This window comes from Cottoperca gobio, chromosome 12 (assembly GCF_900634415.1).
Source record: "Cottoperca gobio chromosome 12, fCotGob3.1, whole genome shotgun sequence".
Classification (NCBI taxonomy): Eukaryota; Metazoa; Chordata; class Actinopteri; order Perciformes; family Bovichtidae; genus Cottoperca; species Cottoperca gobio.
The window spans coordinates 11,369,059-11,390,565 of record NC_041366.1 but is presented as its reverse complement, the minus strand read 5'-3'; the positions used below and the strand labels follow the sequence as shown (position 1 = coordinate 11,390,565).

At 41.5% G+C, this 21,507-nt stretch overlaps 1 protein-coding gene across 2 annotated transcripts in view; it reads left to right on the top strand.

The window, feature by feature from the left end:
* The window catches only part of sh2d3ca (SH2 domain containing 3Ca), a 48,393-nt gene that overhangs the window by 23,191 nt on the left and 3,695 nt on the right, over window positions 1–21,507 (top strand). The window contains exons 5-15 of one of the 2 annotated variants that reach the window (XM_029444382.1): window positions 12,854–12,982; window positions 15,297–15,446; window positions 16,487–16,764; window positions 16,889–16,966; window positions 17,720–17,847; window positions 17,944–18,316; window positions 19,699–19,828; window positions 19,981–20,096; window positions 20,390–20,561; window positions 20,656–20,767; window positions 20,861–21,067. In XM_029444382.1, coding sequence (XP_029300242.1) covers window positions 12,854–12,982; window positions 15,297–15,446; window positions 16,487–16,764; window positions 16,889–16,966; window positions 17,720–17,847; window positions 17,944–18,316; window positions 19,699–19,828; window positions 19,981–20,096; window positions 20,390–20,561; window positions 20,656–20,767; window positions 20,861–21,067 — 1,873 coding nt within the window. The remainder of the gene's footprint in view (window positions 1–12,853; window positions 12,983–15,296; window positions 15,447–16,486; window positions 16,765–16,888; window positions 16,967–17,719; window positions 17,848–17,943; window positions 18,317–19,698; window positions 19,829–19,980; window positions 20,097–20,389; window positions 20,562–20,655; window positions 20,768–20,860; window positions 21,068–21,507) is intronic. The other variant, XM_029444385.1, reaches the window with a different exon arrangement.

Sequence of the window (21,507 nt, the reverse complement as noted above, 5' to 3'; positions counted from 1 at the left end):
AGGCAGTATATGTCCATCATTTTTTGTGTTTGATTTAACAGAGCCACAATCTGGACTTTAATGTCAAAAACATTGACCCTCCACTTCACTGTCCGTCACTTCGCTGAATACGAGAATAGCAAAGAAATTGCTTCTTGTTGTAGCAATTCCTTTTAAAATCGGATTTCCATTTCGATTTAAACCAACCAAGACCCTCTTCTCCCTCTTCACCAACCCCCACCTCTCATGCTGGCTGTCCTTCAACCGCTGCTTCCTCCCTTTTTGTCCCTTTCCTGTGTAACTGCATTGGAGAAATGCATTGTGGGTTTGTGTTTTTTCCCTTCGCACCTGTCAGTGTCTAGATAGATGGTCCTAAAATTGATGGTAAATGTACTGGCTTGCGGTTAAAAGGCAAGTAAGAATTGTGTGTGTGTGTGTGTGTGTGTGTCTGTGTCTGTGTGTGTGTGTGTGTGCGCATCAGCTGTGTACAGCTGATTGGTTGCCATATATGTTTAAATTCAAGCACGCGTGTCTGAACCTAGATGTGTGTGTGTGTGTGTGTGTGTGTGTGTGTGTGTGGGATGGTTAGTATTGATGAGTCCTTAGACCTTCCATCCATCAGTGTGCTGACCTTTTACCCCAAAAAGCCAGCAAATAGCCATTAATGGTCAAACCCAGGTGTGTGTGTGTGTGTGTGTGTGTGTGTGTGTGTGTGTGTGTGTGTGTGTGTGTGTGTGTGTGTGTGTGTGTGTGTGTCTTTCTAAAGGAACATTTTGGGAAAGCGTTTTCTACCAAGCTGGGCGTGAAGGTGTTTGTCATTGTGAGTGGATGCTGATTTAACATACCATTAATTAGGATATTTGTCATGCCGAGGTCTATTTTTAAAATAATCCTTTTCCAGTTTGCTGACATTCATGATTCTCCCGACCCTCTGCCCCACCACTCACATGCTCCCCTCCGAGCTGCCAAAATGAAAGGTTAGATCCGTATTTTCAGCCGAGTGAATAAACTGCCCAGAGCATCTTTCAGCCGTCCCAGCTGGTCCAGCATGTCATAGGCACCAATTGCTTCAGTTTCAATTAAAGACAAAAGAAGATCTTTTCTGTGAGTGAAATGTTGCTAAAATCAAAGAAGACCAAAGAAGTCACTATGTGCTCCTATTAAAGGCAAATATAAAGTCTAATCAAATTACACAAGTGAGTCCTTTTTATAGTAGCTTTCCTTCTATTTAAATCTTCTGAGTGAATGTGCTCATTGTAATGTGTATATATGCCCTTATTGGGATGTCAAAGTAGAATTCAAATGAAAGTGTTGTATAAGTGCGTGTAACATACTTTTTAAAGAAGAACATATTCACGTGAATGAAAGGAATGGTTGATTAAATGCTTCTTTTATATGTATTTCCTTCTTTCTCCTCTGCCTCTTAATACACTTCTCTTTCTCTGTATCTGTTTCGCTGATGGAGCAAGGTGATGCTCCTGCTGCTGTTGTTTTACATGAACACACATTCACACACAAACAAATACACACCCACGCCGACAGACCGGCTGAGTGGCTCGGTGAGGGAAAGTGAACATGAGGGGGGAGTGATATGATATGTGGTTGAGAGATGGCAGGTTCGAGCCGAAGGGAGGGAGAGATGAACTGACAGTGGAGAGACTGAGATGATTAACTTTGAAAAGAAGGAATAAGAGAATGGAGGAGGAGAGAGACTAAAGGTAATAGAGTGAGTTGGCAGGATAATAAAGTACATTTTAAGAATGAAAGAGAGTAAAGGATGAGACTGACAGATCAGTCCTGGTGCTGGAAAGAAAGAAGAAGGCGAGGGGGAAATTAGACAACTGACCTCTACTCTTATCTTTCTCAGAACAAGACAAGTTTGAGGGATGATAAGAAGAAGACTTATTCAAATAAAGAGCACAGGCAGCTAAGAAGAAAAAGTCTGCGGTGTTTGCTTAAAGCTTGGTAGGTGGAGAAACCTGATAAAGTGGTGGAGAATAAAGCAGCGAAGATGAGGAAAGCCACACGATGAGTCAATAGTGTGTGTACATTCGAGTGGTCTATAAATTGCACCGCAGTGAAGGGAGAAGTGAAGTATTGGAGGCAAAGGAAGCAGGACGAAATGCAGGGATTGAACAGCAAAGCCCCAATTCTCTCTGATTAATCTGAGCTTCAGGAAAGGCGGACGGGGTCGATGCAGCTGTGCCAGTCAGGGTTTTGAAATAGTTTCTACGTGATGAAGATTATAAAACAGTGTCAGGGATTTCTTCTATATCATTACTAAATATAACGTAGGCTGCACACAGAATGTCCTGAACAAAGGTACAATACTCAGTAACCATCTTGGTAATGTGTTATTGTGTAAAGCTTTACTTACATGTCATGTTGTTGAACAGTTCATGACATATTCATTGTGAGTTCATCAACACAGAAACAACATAATGCCACAGATGGTGAATAAGCCAAGATTACACATTCATTGCCAAATCTTTTATTATTCTTTGTGCACGTTCCTGCGGTGAGTGATGCTACAGTGAACAAAACAGAGTTTGAAACATGATGTATACAACTAAATGTTGTCTCAAATCCTTTCAGCCATGTTGGCAGAAACCCTAGTCCCCACACACTGTAATGTGTGTAAATTTAAACCATGAGTCATTGTAAGAGAATAGCTAAAAGCTGTGTGATTGAGTGGGCTGCTGAGGTAATTGTTTACTCTGGTGAGGCTCTATGTTGACTATTATTGTTGGTGTAAATTTGGATTGAGATCAGTTTTTTGGCCAATTTTTTTTTGTTTTAAAGGTGTTTTATCTTCATTCACTGTTGTTGTTTATCTTCGATGTTTAAAAAAACCCGCTGAATCCTGATTTGTCAAAACGTGTGGTCTTTAATTAGGGGGTGAACTGCTTGGCCAGTCAATAGCTGAACTGAAGACTGAATATATAGAACTCAACCATAAGAAAAGATCACACACACACACACACACACACACACACACACACACACACACACACACACACACACACACACACACACACACACATACTTATAATCATACACACACAATGGGATACCATGATAACTGCTCCCAACCAGGCATGTTTTCCTCTTCAGTACACCCCACTGCACATGACAGAGCAAAGCACACATGGGGCACATTAACCTCTCTCTGTCACACACAAACACACACACACACACACACACACACACACATGCATTTTCTCCAGGGAAACACCAGCTGGGGCATGCAGAGTATGGTGTTACCATGGCAACTGCATCTATAGGTGTGGCATTGCTGAGTCGACAGTAATGGAGTGGGGGTGTGAGTATGTATACCAGTGTTAAGTGTGACATCTGGTGTTTATTTGTGGATAATGATTTTGTTTAATGGACAACTATCCATCGCCTCATTACTGCAATAGTCTCTCTCTATTACAAAGAGGCATCTGGAGACGAGCACCGTCCCGTACTTTTCTTGTCTCTCTCTGCCGCGCGCACATTTCTACGCAGTAGTTGTGCAAATTGTAAGCAAAAATAACCCTCGTTTTCCAGTGTTTCATTTGGAATGTTTTGAAAACGGATCAATGAAGTGTTACTTTATGGTCTTAAAGCTGAAAGCAGTTCTGTTTTTCTCAGCTTGTGAAAATATAAAATATATAGTTTTCACAGGACAGTGACACAATGCTTTATCTATACTCTATAAACTGTGAACATTTATTAGAAAAAATGCAGTCATTTAGGTTTTTCTTATTTATTTATTTTATCATGGAGTTTCAATTTCAGTAGTTTTTTTTTTTTCTATTAAAGGTAGAAATTTTAAATGCACATACATCCTGTGGAAACAATGCTGAATAAGCAAGAACATCTGTAACACATCTGGAGGTACTGTGGAAGACTCAAAAACTCAACTGTCGCCAGACTCATATTAGCTATTGCTGAATCTTGATTGGTGCTCAGAAGTACATGACATCACCTTTTTTTTTTTTTTACAATGAACTCATTTCAAACCAGTGAGAAGAGCACAGAGAAATAATGCATCGTGAAATGACCAGAACTATTCAGACTTTGTGATAAAATAGAGTTCGCATGTACGATCCCATCACTCATAGTCAGAAACTTCTTGAGAAAATGTGTTTTTAAGGCCTTTAATGAACCAGCTCAGTTAACACGCCAACCTTCAGTCGTCTACACTCTGCCCTCTAGTCATTGGTTGAGCCTATATGCATTTGTTAAATTGTGTGTCTAATTACACCAACGCAATGTGTGCGGCTACATTGCTGTGTCATTAGCAGAAGTATTGAACTAATTTGATTTGAATTAGGTTCAGCCAAGCTATCTAATTTCATCCAGAGAAGCGTCTAATTGAATCTGTGTATCTCTAATCATTATCTGTATGCCACTCTGGGTGTCATCAACGCTCCTATCTTTCTTTCATAACTAAACACGTTATCAGTTCCATCTCTACGTGTACCTGCGTGTACACTCGTGTCTTAAAGTGTGTGTGCATTTGTGGGAAAAGGGAGTTTGTGTCGATGCTTTGGGGAAATGTTTAGATGTTTACTCCCCTCACGTGTGTGTGTGTGTGTGTGTGTGTGTGTGTGTGTTTGTGTGTTAGAAAGAGAGAGAGAGAGAGATGTTGTGTAGCCTATAGGCCTGTTTAGCAGAGAAAGCATGGGTCAGGAGGCGAGGGAGAGACGTGCAGTTAGGAGTCTTACTTAACAGACAAACATCATTAAAATCTCCTCAGCTTCTATGTGTGTGTGTGTGTGTGTGTGTGTGTGTGTGTGTGTGTGTGTGTGTGTGTGTGTGTGTGTGTGTGTGTGTGTGTGTGTGTGTCATGTGTATCTATATCTGTGTGGGTATGTGTTAGTGTTTCTCTGTTTGTGGGGATAAAAATAAAGTTTCTCCCTCTACTGCATCTCTGTGATATCTAGGTTACTTTTTTCTCTCATTGTCACCAACAGAGCTGTCATGTGCAAACACTCCGCATACACAGCTTTTTGATGAAATGGAAAGTATACAATTTAGAGGATTGACAGTATTGTGGATATATAATAATAATAATAATAATACACAGATCCACAAGCGCACTCACTCTCAGGTCCTCTCATCAAAGTGCTGATTGATGTTGCCATCCAGGTTTATTGGAGGGAGGGAGAGAGAATTAGAGAGAGGAAACACTCCAGTAGGTCTTTGAGCCAGAAACAAAAAGCAGGAGAAGAAGAGAATCACAGAGGAAGATACATTAAAATATGAATGGTAGACTCAGAGAGGGACACAGAGAGAGAGAAAGAACTTATGTTTTATTTTCAAAGTCGTAGCTTAATAACTGTGTTCAATAGATGGAAGTACATGTTTTATGTATGTTTTATACACACAAGTCTAGGACTTCAACCAGGGAAGGGAGCTGTTACCCAAACTGACCTAATGTGCTGAGATGTACCAGAAGCTGTATCTCACACAGCGCCATGGTGCAAAGGATGATTCTAGCAGACATTTTCAGAGCATATGCTTTTGTTTTTACTTCAACACAAGGGCGTTATTTCACACTGGGGATGGGAGGGACGTATCCCTGTCACTGTTCAAACCGAGTCTTCTTACTGTCCAGCCACCACAATTAAGATTAGAGGAGAGATGATCAAAATGTTGATATGCGCTCCGAGGTCCCTTTGAATTGTCAGAGCAATTCACAAAGAGCGAACTGAGGACTTCCTTGTTCCCCGGGTTGTGTCTTTCAGGTTACATAGATTTTAACCCTAACTACCCTGTCCTCTGATTGTGGAGGTTGTACCTGCAGCTTTTTATTTAGTCTTAGTCTTGTGTCAAATGTCCTTTTTTAGTTTTATCATTTTTTATTTTGTTAAATGTTATATATATATTTTAATGCAGCCAATGTTTTCCTTGTTGAGATGCTACATTTGAAAATGAGTCAATGATAAGGCAGTAAAGGACAGTGCTCTTTTTGGAGAGAGAAAAGAGCACTTAATCATAAGGTACAGGGTCTCCATCAACAATAATGTAGGTACAAAATTGTATTCTCATATTTTCATCTTTTTTAAATTTTGCCTTTGCCACTGCCTCTTTATGCCTATACCGGCTCTTGAAATTGAGTTATAGAGACAATTGGGTTAGGGGAAGGGAAGAGATGACCCGGGAGGACCTGGAGAAAATGAGAAAAGAGAGAAAGACGATGGAGAAAGCCAAAATGTAAAGCAGAAGGAGAGAGTTTTGACAAAGAGAGAGGAGACACACAGTGCAGAGTGACACTGTGCTTCCTGCAGTCTCAGTGGGACTGTAGCTGTATGTCATATCCTGTCCACCAGCTGTCACTCAATCCAGGGGGTCTCATCTCTGACACCATACTGACTGACAGCTCGTACCAGTTGTGTGCGTGTGTGTGTGTGTGTGTGTGTGTGTGTGTGTGTGTGTGTGTGTGTGTGTGTGTGTGTGTGTGTGAGCATCCAGCTGCTTCAAGGGGTGAGTATGCGTTTGTAGGAGACACTTATTCCTAATGACAGTAGAAGGTCACTGTTATCAGTCTCATATTCTCTTCCTGTCTCTCCACCAGTCATCACTCTCTCTGTCTGAAGCTGTTTCTCTCATACTGTCTGATCATGTAATGGTTTTTTGGGTTTTTTACGCCCATGTGTGGCAAGTCTGTGTGCAACTCAGGATCCTGGACTACACTGTTCTTACTTACAGTCAATGCTTTGATTCTCATCCCAAACTGGTTTGGACCCCAACAGGTTCTTTATCTATTGTATCTCCATTTCTTTACATATAAATCAATGTTGGTGTCTTGTCATTAATTGCCTTTCTTCCACATGAGATCATGTGAAACAATGTGTTGTGTTATAGAGTCTGCATCTGCCCCACAGGCCGTTAAACTGGCCTAATCAATGAAAGAAGCCTAATTACTGACAGCCAATTTCGCCTAGAGTGTTTATTCCAGTGCTTTAAACATCATCTGAAGCGAGTACAGGTGCCAGGAAGCAACATCTAATAAATACCATGTGTGTCAGCTGAGTGCTGCATCACTCAGGCCGATATGAGCCAGACTCTCGACGAACAACCACTAGCAAGCTAATCTGTTTGCATTCAAGCTGTTATTACACCGTTATCTTATATACCACACTGGCTGTGGGTTTGATAATGTTGTTTTATGAGGTTTTTTGTTTGTTTTTTAATTTTGCAATGGGCACATTTCAATAGACATAAAGGATGTATGTTGTTGTTTTTTATTACAATGAGCTGTGTCCTCTTCCTAAACTGATATTGTGTCCAGCTAGGTTGGCTTGTTCCAAGTCTTTCTTTAATTTGGTTCTCTCTTAATCATTTCACATTTTTTCAAATTTAAATTGTGTCAAAACTAAATAGAGTTGAAAGAATAACGCAGGTTGATTAACAAGCTAACAAGCATCACTTTTCAGTATGATGTACATTGTTCATGTGCAGCTGTGCTTCTTCACTACAAGTGGACAAGCTAGAAATGCTACCAAAAACTTAGCCTATAGTTACGAGCTCGCGTTGCAGGTCTTAGTGGTCCAACGAGAGTCTCCCCTTAAGATACATTAGCACGTCATCTGCCCTCAACATCATGTAAACAGCAAAAGACAAAAGAAATCCCTGAGTATTACATCAAGGACATTGCAAATAGTGGCTCAAGCTTCGGTTGACTTCAGGCTGGGCTTTCTTTATTGCATCTTTGCAAAAGCAGTTTCATTAGCTTTGATTCAATACCTTTCTCACTTTACTAAGAAAGAAATATAGGGTAAATATAAGAAGTGTAATGGTACCAGCACTCTAATGCTCATATCATTTTACAGGCGCGTTAAAGTCTATTATCACCGTGTGAACCAGTGTGAATGTAACAGTGGAAATCAGGCTGGAGGGCACGGAAGGATTATAACAGTCTGGAGAGGGGTGATATTGGCCACGTATGTACACATTAACTCCTATAATGTGTCTGTATGTGGGGGTGTAATGGGAGATTGGAGGATTGAAGGGTCTCTATGCAATAATCCTGCTCTCTATCTCCCCAAAAGAGGGAATAGGAAGAGGGCGAGAGGAGGAGAAAGAGAAAGCAGATCAAGGGATTGCAAGGTTCTTTGAGAATTGGACCCCTGGCCTCTCTCTCTCTCTCTGTGTGTGTGTGTGTGTGTGTGTGTGTGTGTGTGTGTGTGTGTGTGTGTGTGTGTGTGTGTGTGTGTGTGGAGGGAGGTGGTTCCCCCCCCTCGACTAAACCCAGCCCCCTTCCTCCCCCACTGTCACCAGCACCACTCAGGGCGTTACCATAACAACAGGGTTAGAGGCTAACCCATGAGCTGAAAAAGAAAGAAGATGAATTCTGACATGAGCTGAGATCTAAGTGCTGCAGTCTGTCTAGAATGCATTCCTCTCTTTTGTTGGTGCTTTTTTTCCCCTTTGCATCCATGCTGGTTAATGCTTTTGATACGTTTTCTTTTCCGCTGCAGAGTTTTTTATACTTGTCAGCAATTATTTTCCATTTCATTTCTCCTTCATGGCTTGGCTCTGGTAGTTGTTTGTTTTTAGTCGCATCCTTTTAAATTGCTCAAGGTACTTGGCTTTGTGCTCCTTCGGCAAGAATTAGAAAAACAAACTAGTTCAACCGCAAACAGCGACTTGCTGATTTGTGCCAGAGCTAACACCCCCACTGCGTTGTGCATTGTAAATACCTGTGGCTGTATATTTAACATGCAACCAAACCCCGTGCAGTGGTTTTAGTTGAATCTTGCAGTAATGACTTCTTGTGTTGTTTCAAATACTCTTAATTATTTGAAAAATAAAACTGCAAACCCTGAATACTTGCACAGAAAATAAATAATACAGCAAGCATGCAAACTGGACAAAAATTAATAAACATATGAAATAGCCAATTTATCATGGAATAGACAACAGAACAAAACCAAAAACCGCATTAAAGCAAACAACGTGCAACAAAAAAAAAACGAAAGGCGTGTGCGTGCATAATATATGTATAAATATGTGCATAAATTGAGGATTTCTCCCCATTATCATCCGTTTCATTTATTTTCTCTTTTTAGGGGGTCCAGTTTTTCTCTTGATGTTGAGGGATAGACGTGTCATTTTTCACTCGGGGAGGGTCTGGTGATGTCATCAGACAAAGTGGAAAAGTGCATGTTGGTGCAAATTAGGTGATGGATCACTGTTAACTCATATTCACACATGCACACACACCCCTAACCCCTATAGCCCACTACCCCCCCCCCCCCCATTCAAACTATACAGTGCAGCCACCATTATAATGAATGCATATTTATATGAAGAGTTGTCTTATCTTTGCTAACCTGGTGTTTCTTTCTCTCCAACTCAAATATAAAGCCCTATCCATTAATAGTGCCCCCCATGTAGAACAGACACATATGCACACACACCCCTAACCCCTATAGCCCACTACCCCCCCCCCATTCAAACTATACAGTGCAGCCACCATTATAATGAATGCATATTTATATGAAGAGTTTTCTTATCTTTGCTAACCAGGTGTTTCTTTCTCTCCAACTCAAATATAAAGCCCTATCCATTAATAGTGCCCCCCATGTAGAACAGACACATATGCACACACGCCTACATGGACAAATGCACAGCCACATACATCCCCCATGCACGCACACACGCACGCACACACACACACACACACACACACACATACACACACACACTCACTTTTCCTCTCTTCGCCCCCTGGGGAAACAAAGTCCTGCATCAGCTGCTAAATTGCCTAAACTCTCATCTGCTAATGGGCTACCTGTCTTCCTGTGTATCTGCCTCCCTGTCTACATTAATGTGTTGTCTGTCTGTCTGCCTCTGTGCCTTCCTGAATGTCTGATGTCTTGTCTTTATGTATGCTGGTTGTTTTGTTTGTCTGTCTTCTTCTGTCTGTCTGACACATTTATGAACCAAGATGCAGACAGTCTCGGTGGTTTGATCTGACATTGGCTGCTTATACTCACGATATACACATCTTTAAAAAGGAAATATAATCATGTGCTTGTGCTGCTACTAAACCCACATAAAACATGCAACAAAGTAAATAAGGGAGCCTGCTTATATTTGTTTAATATGTAATACAGAATAATACCAGAAATAATCCAGCAGAGGCAGTGAGAGTAGTAAAAGCAGTAATCCTAGCTATAGTAGAAATACTTAAAATAATAATGGGAGTAGTATTTGTAGCTAAATTAATATAGTACTAATTAGAAATGGGGCGATATAGGATTGTATCGATTGTGATTTAAAAAATACCATTATGTGGATAATCGTGAATATCCTTCCTTAAAAACGCGTTCTAGCTTGCTATCATGGTAGAGAAGTGAAAAATAGAGCTTGATTAAAAAATACAGGAATGATTATGTGAGAAAGAACAGACTTGCAGTCGTAGAACTATTTATTATTATTATTATTATTATTATTATTATTATTATTATTATTATTATTATTATTATTAATTGAAACACTAGTGAAAGAAGCAGGCTATTCATTGCAGTGGTAGTATGAGTACAATGACTTATAGGAGAACTTTGTGGCGCTATTATTTGGATGATATGAATAAGAAATTGGTCTATAGTATCAGAATAAGCATTTATATTAGTAGCAGTAGTATAGTTCATAGTCAGTAGACTATATGATGATATATATGTTATATGGCAACCAAGGACTCAACGCAGTGTGGGTATAAGAGTGGCATACACTTGGTCATTGTAATTAGCTATAATAGTAATATCATACTGGTCTTTGTAGATGTCTCTGCAATATTGTTTGTGTGTGTGTGTGTGTGTGTGTGTGTGTGTGTGTGTGTGTGTGTGTGTGTGTGTGTGTGTGTGTGTGTGTGTGTGTGTGTGTTGGAAGCATTCTTTCAATTTCCCTAATATGTTAGAATGCAGTTGTTGTATTCTGATGTAAGATGTACGTGGAATAAGTTCATGTTTTCTGAGTCCTTGTCAAATCACTCTTTCTCCACCGCTCTTTCACTGTCAATCCATTTTTCCTCCCTCTTTCAATGTGTCCCCCCTAATGTCAGCCTATTCCATGAACCATGTCATAAATAGAGCCCCACTGACATTTCAATTTGCCCCATAACCCTTCACTATATATATATATATATATATATATATATATACACACACTGTATGCGCACACACACACACACACCAAGTTCATTGTTGAGCATCAGCTCCTTTTCTGGGTTTCCAGGGAGACAAGGAAAAGCAATAACTCCACACTTGACCCCGCTGCTCTTTTATTGGCCTCTTCACACACACAAACACTCACACTCCTCAAATCTAATCTGGGAGAGTGAGCCCCCATGGCGATATTCCTCCATCTTCCCCTGAGGATTGGAGAAGAGCGGTAGAAGAGAAGGAAGTTAATAATATCGTCTTGCCAGTGACCTGGAAACGATAAGATCGATTGTTTGGCTCTTGTATTCTCCTCGTATCACACACACTCATGCGCGAAGGTGGAAACACACTCTACATACACAGATTATCACAGTTTCTTATCCTCGCTCACACTCTTACTCTTACTCTCTGTGTGTCACAGCAAAAGTCTAACAACTTACTGAAACTTTATGATTGTGAGGGATGATGAATGGAGGGCAAGAGGGAAAAGAGTGTGACAAAGAGAAAGTAGGAGAAAAATATTGAGTCTGAGAGAGAGGGAGAGAGAGAGAGGGGGAGAGAGAGATTGAAGGAAAATATTAGGAGGAGCGACAGGCCAGCCTTAGCGACAAGGCTGTTTACTGTTTATTTTGGTCTCCAGTCTCATTTCTCCTCATATTTGAAGAGTCGAGTTGATTTCCTTTTCGCTGTTTATTCCTGTGTGGATTTCTTGTGTTTTGAGGTTATTTGTGTAAGAGTTTGTGTTTGTGTGTCCCCTGTTTGCCTCATTTAAGATCGTCTATCTGAACTCAATCTTTCCACAATCATCGGTTGTTATGCTGTAGTCACGTAACATCAAGGTCCCGGTGTGGGATTTCCTACTTTTCCTTTTCGTTGCCTCCTCAAATAGTAGAGTAGATCAGATACTTGAACACGTACTTTCTTTAAACATTTTTCCTTCATTGTGCACAGTTTCCTCGCAGAGCTTGATTGTGCAGGTGTCAATATCACTTAAGAAGCTTGTATGCTCATTAGTATCAATACCTCAGACACGCGTAGCTTGAAGATTATTTGTATTTAACCATGAACATTTGGCAGAACTTATGTCTATCTTTTACAACCCAGATTTCACCCCAAGCGTTCCTCTAAGAAATATGAAGCTCTGAAATCTGATCAGCTTGTTTGTGTGAGTGTGTATTTGGCATTATTATAAGCCGTCCGGAGTGACTACACTCGGGAGCTAAAGAAAGGTCTCCACTGTACATGAGAACAATAGGAGCGGGCTCTTGATTATTTCTGCCTCTTAGTAATCAGGTCAGGGTCGATTGGATTGGTGTGTGTGTGTGTGTTTTGTGTGGAAGGCAGCAGTGTTGCTACCCTGCAGTGTCGCCTTCTGTGACACAGGTGTGTGTTTCTGTGCTTGCCTTTTTGTATTTGTGTAAACGATGCGACTAAACGACTAAAACATGTGAAGTATTTTTTCAGCATTTGTTTTTTCTATTGTACATTTTAAGTCACGTAGGTATAAAAATATGTACGTACTCAAGTCCCTTTAGAAAACGAGATCCTAATCTCTATGGAATGTGCCTGACTAAATAAAAGTTATATATATATATAGAGAGAGAGAGATGATCTTACATGTAAATACACTTTAGGGGCAACATGTGAGGTGTCCCTTGTGTAACCTCACTCCCACTCATGTCTTCTTGTCTTCTTGTGTTTGTTTCGCGCAGTTCTCCAAGGAGAAGTACCTGCTGGAGTCTCCTCCTGAGAAGCTTCGTAAGGAGCTGGAAGAGGAGCTGAAACTGAGCGCTGCTGACATCAGGAGCCATGGCTGGTACCATGGACACATACCCAGAGAGGTAAACACACACACACATCTGTATACATGCACAGCACAGAACTTCGAGTTAGCTATGATGACGCTGGGAGTGCGGAACGGATGTTTGGGAACAGATGGGTACACAGATACTACATCCAGGGCAATACACCCTTGAGGTAACGCACTTCCTGTACACAGTATATCCCAGCACATACACCCAAAATGTATACAGTGCATACACAAACGCACGCATAGAAGCAGGCAGCCCTTTGGAGCCAATTCATTGTTTTAGTCAATCGACGCAAAAAAGTTTTAAATTGATCAATTATTTCAGTCATTTCTCAAGCAAACAGATTATGTGAATATTTGCTTCTTTTTTTTGTTTTGTTCCATATCATTTTAAGATGAATTGTGACGTTAACATGGACTGACAAATAATATTGGCCTTTTTTCTCTTTTTTGACATTTTAGGAGACTAAAAAAACAATCAATCAATTGAGAAATTAACTTGCAGATTAACTGATAATGAACATATTCCTTTAGCTGTGAGAACTGTTCTGTTTTATGTCATTGTGGGAAGTTTAGATTGGCCATTTTTTCAACTACTAATAGATTGCAGCCCTAGTTTTACATTGTGTTTTGGATAAATCAAATAATCTGTAATGCATTTCACCTAACACACTTTCAAACTAAAAATAACTAAAAACCTAATTTAATACTAGTCTAATCTGTTTAAACCTTTAGTTATTCACTGAGATCTGAATAAAAAGCTTCAAGTTAAACTCCATGTCCCAATGGCAGTGAAATAAATTATGAATAAACTAATTCTGAAGATTGCTGCTGTGGTTTTAATTCCCCCACATCTCATGTTATATTTCAAAACGCCAGAATGAAATGAGATAAAAGTACAAACACAATAGTGTTTGTGTGGGTTGTCAACCAATAGTATTAGTTGAGTGATTATTTGGCCAAGGTTTCTGGCTTTGAAAGCAGTTTAAATGCTTTACACACAGAATGACACTGATTACTGAATCCCGTCATCTGTCACAGCTCAGTAGAAATTGCTTTAGCGTTCAGAAGGAGGGGAAACTTTGCCAAACAGACAGCTGTGTGTGTTGCTGATGTACGCAATTGAGTTTCACAGCTGGTGACTGAGACACGGATACAGAGACGCACAACAGCAACCGTGCACACACACACACACACACTGCATGCACATGTGGAGGACACTCGTTCATAGATGCAGCCTCTGTCTCCTGATCAACCTCTGTTCTCTGTCTCTCTCTCAAACACACATAAACACAGATTCAAATCAGCCATCTGTGAGTCTTTCCTCTTTTTATTTGCATAAAATATTCATTTATTCATGGTTCAGTGGAAACTTGGGGGAAACCCTAAGCACCGTGGTTACCAAAACAATACTTAGTTACTAGAGTTCACACACTGTACATCCTATATCCTTTCTGCTCGCTTTCTTCCCTTTATAAAGTGAAGACTTCCCGTATGTGCACAAGTTATAAGTGTATGGACTAATGTGGCTTTAGTAATATTATTATATATATTTTATTTTAGGTCCAAACTGTGAGTGTAAAACAAAAAGCCCAACACAACAGGATTATATTTCGTAATGGAAGAGATAAGAGGACGCTGCTCTTGGTTTGAGCTTTTGATCTGTGTATATACTGCCTCCTGCTGGTCGGTGAAGCACTGTTTACCTTGTGTTGTGCTGCTTTGCATATTTCATGCCTTGTTTTCTGTGATGAGTGAATTCAAAGCGTCACACCTTCATCAGCCGTCTCTTTGCAGGTAGTTTTAAAGGGAGCCAGTTTGAAATACGTTTCTCCTTCATGACTCACTAGATCAATATTTGCGATCTCTTCTTGCAGACACCAGAGACACATCTGCAGTGTTTGGTATCAGCGAGATGTACAGCCTCAAGCTGTTCCATTTACCATGAATAGAAGATTGCTTTTCTGGATTGCTTGTTTTGTCAATAAATTCAAAATAACTCATTTTTACAATAGTGCTGAACTCGATAAAATTTATCCTCAAAAAGTCATTGCGGCCAGTGTCGCTGGCATTTTTATCCATCATTGCCAAACTGTGCATAGCAGAGACATTTTGTTAGGGAGAGAGAGATGGTTGTGTTTGTTCAGAGAAACAATCTGTCCTGAGGCATTGTTGTAAATAATCATGATTCTCTAAATTCAATAATTCAACAAAAGTGTCAGAAACTAAATATTCACAAACGTGCTGTCGCATGGTGAGCCAAGTTAGCTCCAAGTGCTTTAAGAGTTGAGCCTTTTGTCTCCTTTTAATAACTAAATACATATTTTTCTCAATTATTTGTCTAGGTGTCAGCGACTCTGATCGTCCGTAATGGAGATTTCCTTGTGCGTGACTCTCTGACCAGTGTGGGTGACTACGTACTGACCTGTCGGTGGGATAATGAGGTGATGCACTTCAAGATCAGCAAAGTCCTGGTCAAATCCAGTGAAACCAAGGTACATATTAAAGCTTTTACTGCATGTCTTTACTTTGTTATGTAGGCGTAGTGGAGATTAATCTACTGTTGCTGTGTGCTCTCTCTAGTTTATTTAAATTATTTATAAAAGAGCAAACAATCAGACCTTCAGCACAGAAAGTAACTAAGTCCTTGTTCTGGGTGGGAGCAGAGAGCACAGGTGTAGCTAATAACATCAACGACGGCTCGGTTTCATTTCTGCACAACAGCACAGAGCCCTGGCATTAGAACAGCCATTATTAATGGTATTTGTCACAACTGGTCAAAAAGAATTCTCCCTTCACATCAGCACCATACCTGAATGTAGTGCATTAATATTTACACCTGTGCTTGGCAAGACAAGATCCATCCTCCATTTGAAGAGGCCTATTTTCTCTCGTTGGCTGCCAATGATGGAAATAGTTACATGGGCAGGCTAATTTGATGCAGGTGTGCCTCGTTGACCAGCTGTGCCTCTCTGTCTGCCTCCAATCCGACATCCCCCCCCCCCCTGCTTGCTGATTTCTGTTTCATAGGCCTTTTTCACAGCAGACATTTTTTGATATGTCACAGCAGGGAAAGCACAGGTGTAAATAATGAACTGAATGATGGCTGAATTCCATTTTGCCGCTTTGATTTCAGGTTCCCGGTATCATGCACGCTGGCTCATCACTCTCGCTGGGCAGAACAGAGCCATCGTTAGTGTTATTAGTAACACCTGTGCGTTTCCTACTATGACAAATCAAAAAATGTCTGCTGTGTGAAAGGCCTATTGTTTTGTGCACAGAGCAGTTATTAGATTCTTCTGCACATTGTAAATTGGTTTTAAGAGCTGTAGAAATTATATTATTTAAGAGGAACTGCAACATATTTTGGTCCCCACTTAAATAACTCTGTGTTTCCAAAACATCTACCTTCCTGAGTGATATTAAAGTGATCTTGGTGCTCTGGTTTTCAACGTGTTCATAGTGCAAACTAATTACAGCAGGTATACACCAACAAACAAAGACGTTATATTAATTTATTTAGTCTCATCCTCAGGTGCAGTATATGTTGGAGTCTGACAGCTTCGATTCGGTCCAGGAGCTTGTGCGGTTTTACGTGGGCCAGCGCAAACCGGTCTCCGAGTCCAGCGGAGTTCACATCTACTGTCCGGTCACCAGGACTCTCCCTCTGCGCTACCTGGAGGCCACCTTTGCTCTGGCCACCAGCAAGCAAGGCTCCGCCTATTCCCCGTCCAGTCAGAGGGGAGCGTACATCAAGAGACGGAGCGTCACCATGACAGATGGGCTGACGATGGAGAAGATGATACCTCACAGGTGAGGCGGGACAACGTGGTTGTTTGTTTTTTTGTGCAGCTGAGCAGTCAATAATAATAACCCTGACAGTTCTTCTTTGCAGTCTTCATCATATTTCATTCTTGCTTTATGTTATATACATCAGTGACTCAGACAGTCCCAGTCCAGTTAAGACACCAGTGGCAACACCAGAACCAGAGCCGGAACTTGTGCCCAATTGCAGGTTGTGTGTGTGTGTGTGTGTGTGTGTGTGTGTGTGTGTGACACGAGTGTTGTATTTGAGCACTAAACTAGTTCACCTCCTCCCACAGTCCTGCAATTCCCTCACTTCACATGCACTATTAGCACCTTCCCTGGATGATGAGCATCAAGTGTTAGTATCCTCAGAGAGAAGTTGCGAAATCACTTGTTCAATTGGCCACTTTGATCACTCAAGTTTCAAACGGAACAAGGCTGTTTGAAACTTGAATCTACAAAGAAGGAGCAGACAAATATGTTGTGTGCATAGATGATACAGTTCAGCCTCGCTGTGTGTGGAAAGGAGTTGAACAAGCTTTTAAAGCACTGGTCCAAACCACAAAATAAATAAATATATTTCCCAGTGTTAATGGACTACACATATATTATGCACCTTTCAAACATTACTTTTAAAGTGCATTTTTTTTTCTCCAAGAAGCCACACTGATGTTCTCTGCTCCTGCTTTCAAGTCCTAAATATGGTTTAAATTCATAAATTGCACATGAGTGTGTCATGAAGAAGAATTGTCTTCAAGGTTGTACCAACTAAAACATCTCTCGCTTCTCTCACCCTAAAATAGTTAGCATTTGCATCTGTACTGACACCATTCCTGTCGTGTGAAACTGTTAATGTGACACCCTGAACTGCACTGCTTTGTGAGCTCCCCTTCACTGCCTTGACAGCTTTTAAATCCATAGCCAAAGATTTTTAACCTCTTAAAAAATGCTGTGTTTGCAGCCCGTCGACAATCCACCATCATAAAGACGCAATGCGGAACTGTGCGATGAGCATGGACCAGATTCAGGAGTATCGCTGCCCCTTGTCACCTGTTGGGGAGACCCCACTGTCTCCTGCATATAGTGCTAGTAAGTGCCACACTGACTTCAACACATAAATAAATAAAAGCTCTCCCGTCCCATTCACAAACCATCTCCATAAGTAACTGACACGTCTTTCTTCAGTCACCAGGCAGAGAGCCCACTCAGGCGGGCGCGTCCTGGCTATCGTCCCGCCCTCCCCCGTGATTCGTCGTTCCAGTGACCCTCAGCTCAGCCCCTCAGCCAGTAACAATCCTCCAGAGCATCCTGCGCATACCTCTCACTCTGCACACTCCACGCCCGCCCATCATCCCAGCTTCCAATCGCATTCCTCAGATACAGCAGGGAGCTACTGTGACCTCAGACCTTGCCCCGCTGGGCCCCCTAAACCCCCGACTAAAGGCTACGTGGAGCGATTGCGAGTGGAAGAAGGGAGGCAGGAAGGAGCGAGGGAGGAAGCAGAGGGGATGTTCAGCGCCCCACAGGTGGAGACGGCGTCCTCGTTCAGGCCATCCAGGTACAAAACGCATACAAACACACACACAGGATGGCTGGCCTTCCAGTAGAGTCAGATTTGCTGGAAAAGACAAACAAATAGAAAAGACTTCCACTGAATTGTTGATCAAGACGACTGCTGAAAGGAGCCTTGAAGAAACATTGTAACTGACACAGTTAGAGCTCATCACTACAGCAGGATTCATTCAAGTTGGTGCGTTCAAAGGTCAATTCACCTGCTGACATTTTGCCATAGAGGGCCAAAATAGTGGAGTGAGGCAATTTCCACCAGGCACTGCAGTCCAGCTATGAGTGAGCAGAGACTGGAAAATAGACTTGAGTGAACATTTGATAATCCTGTGGGAAATTGCCTGAGGGCAGACTTTGTGCTGTGGTCAGAGACACAGCAGATACTGTATTTTATTTGGCTTACAGTGCCATGGGAGGACACAGCAGATGAGGCTTGTCACAGAAAGAATGGTTAAGTACACTGAGTCGGCATCTAAAAACATCCCCTGTGAAATTTTGGAGCAGGGGGGATTATCGTCAGTGTTAACCCTACTGGGGAAATTGGCAGAAGAGGCGACTTATGTTTGAGGCACCAGTGTGAGCCAGTGACTGACTGGCTGGCATGTCTAGGACACAATGTCACTAATGTTAGAACTACTGTCGGGTGTCACTTGGTGAAAATAATGACTGTTTATTTGGATTGCATATGTATTAGTCCAGTTGCTGATATGTCCAGAGCAAGCTGCAACCTCTGAAATGTCAAAATAGAGGCTTCAAAAGTGTCGTCCACAAACAAATGGATGACAGGCCTTGCTTATCTGTGACAGAGGATTGGACGGATACCATTTGTTAGTAACTTGGTTTATGTAATATCAGGCTGAAATTACTATTATTACTCAAAGTAATTCAACAAATAACCTTAAGACCCCTTCTTAAGTCGTGGGACTAATTGGCTGCATCATCTTATCAACAGATTTGAGCCTTTCACAGATGTACTGGTATCATCGTGTGTATATCGGCAGATAACTAACAAGAAATTGTCAGAAATGTCACTGAACAGTATATGTTTAATCTTATTTAGGATTGGGATTTTAAATTGCTTGCCCAGCAGAGGGCGCTTTCAGCTGGGCTACCCCGCTCAGAACACACCTCACAATTCTTTAACATCAGAATGTAAGGTCGCGACATTGGTTCAAAGAAGATGCAGAGTTTATGACTCTAAGTTGATCATGTAGCAAACAACTGGCCCACTGGATGAGTCTACCAGGTTACAAAACATTATGTTGCAACGTTTTTGTTTTTTACAACAATCTTCTCTTTCATTTCTCGCCAGTACTTGTGTCTCTGTCCGGGTTGAGTATTTTCTAATGCGGTGTAATAATCGCTCCTGTGCAGGTATGAGTCTTGCCTTATACCAGCTGAGAATAAGCCTCTGGAAATGTCGGTACTGAAGAGAGTCAAAGAGCTGCTGGCTGAGGTGGATGCAAGGACCGCGGCTAAACACATCACCATGGCAGACTGCATGGTATGCACACACACGCACACACACAAATATATGCAGTCCACATGCAAGCACACATGCTAACGTATGCATACAAAACACAGTCACGCATTCTGATATGCATAATCACATAGTCACAAGACAGTAATTGTTTTTTTGTTTTTTTCACTGAACAGGTGGCGAGAATATTAGGCGTAACATCAGACATGCAAAGGATGATGGGAGTGTCTTCAGGGTTGGAGTTACTGACACTACCACATGGACACCAGCTAAGACTTGACCTACTGGAGAGGTACAAACACACTTTTTCCCCCCCCCCCACTGTCTTCCTTTTATACATCACTCACCAACCCCTTCATTAATTCAGCTATTGATTATCTGTACTCTTCTGTTCTTCCCCTCCATCTCTTCTCTTCCCTCCTCTGTTATTATCTTGTAACACACTACAGTCTGCCACAATGTGAATTTTCTTTAGAGTGGCTTTCAAAATAGGCTTTGACTCAACATCCTCGGCTTCCCTATCAGCAGCAGTAATTAACTTTTTATTGATGCATTTTATTGAATAGCACGCTCTTCTTTTCTCAGGTTCTACACCATGTCTATCATGATGGCAGTGGACTTGCTCGGCTGTACAGGAAGCACAGAGGAGCGAGCGGCCCTACTCCACAAAACCATCCAATTAGCAGCTGAGTTGAAAAGCAACCTGGGAAACATGTTTGGCTTTGCTGCTGTGATGAGAGCCCTGGAGCTGCCACAGGTGGGAGAGATGCAGATACAAGTTGCCCTCATGAACACAAAAACTCCAAATGTTTCCATCAAATTGTTTTCCTAAACTTAACTTATTGCTACAGATTTCCCGCCTGGAGCAGACGTGGGTGACGTTACGCCAGAGACACACAGAGGGCGCTATTCTATACGAGAAGAAACTCAAACCTTTCATGAAGAATATGAACGATGGCAAAGGTGAGATCATAGTTTACATGGTTTAAATGAGTTTCATACAAAAATGTGTGTATTTATTTACAGCTGAAACTGAACACACTCTTGTGCTTACAGAGTCGAACGCCCTGTCCAACACTTCCCTCCCCCACATCATTCCCGTCCTGTCCTTATTGGAGCGGGGCATGGCTGTAGGGGAGGCGCTGGAGCCCTGGGAGAGTGCAGAGGTGGGAGTAGACGTGGTCATGTACCACCTAGAAGCGGCTCGTACCATCGCACATAACGGGGGAATCTATAGAACCAACACTGAGACCAAACTGCAGGGTAAGACCAAGGGCTGTCATTGGAAGTGTGACTGCTGAGAGAGCATCTGTGCTTTTATATGCCATATGTACGGCATATAAACATTTGTTGGGCATTTGGGCCGTCCTCCACTATGGTAAAGAGAAATTGCAACATCTGTTGGTTGGATTGGCATTTCGTAAAGACATTCATGGTTCCCAGACGATGAATCCCAATGGTTTTGGTGATTCCCTTGACTTTTCCTCTAGAGCAGAGGTTTCCAAAGTGTCTCCAGGGGGCCTCAAACTGTTTCAGGGTAGGATCAGTGAATGCATGTGAACAAAAACATTACATTAGTTATCAAAAGAAGATCACATAGAATAGCCTAAATCCTAAACGAATAAATAGGACAGACCTTTTTAATGTATTTAGTGTAGTTGGAAGTAATGTCAAAGAACAATATAAAGCTAACTTGGCTCAAT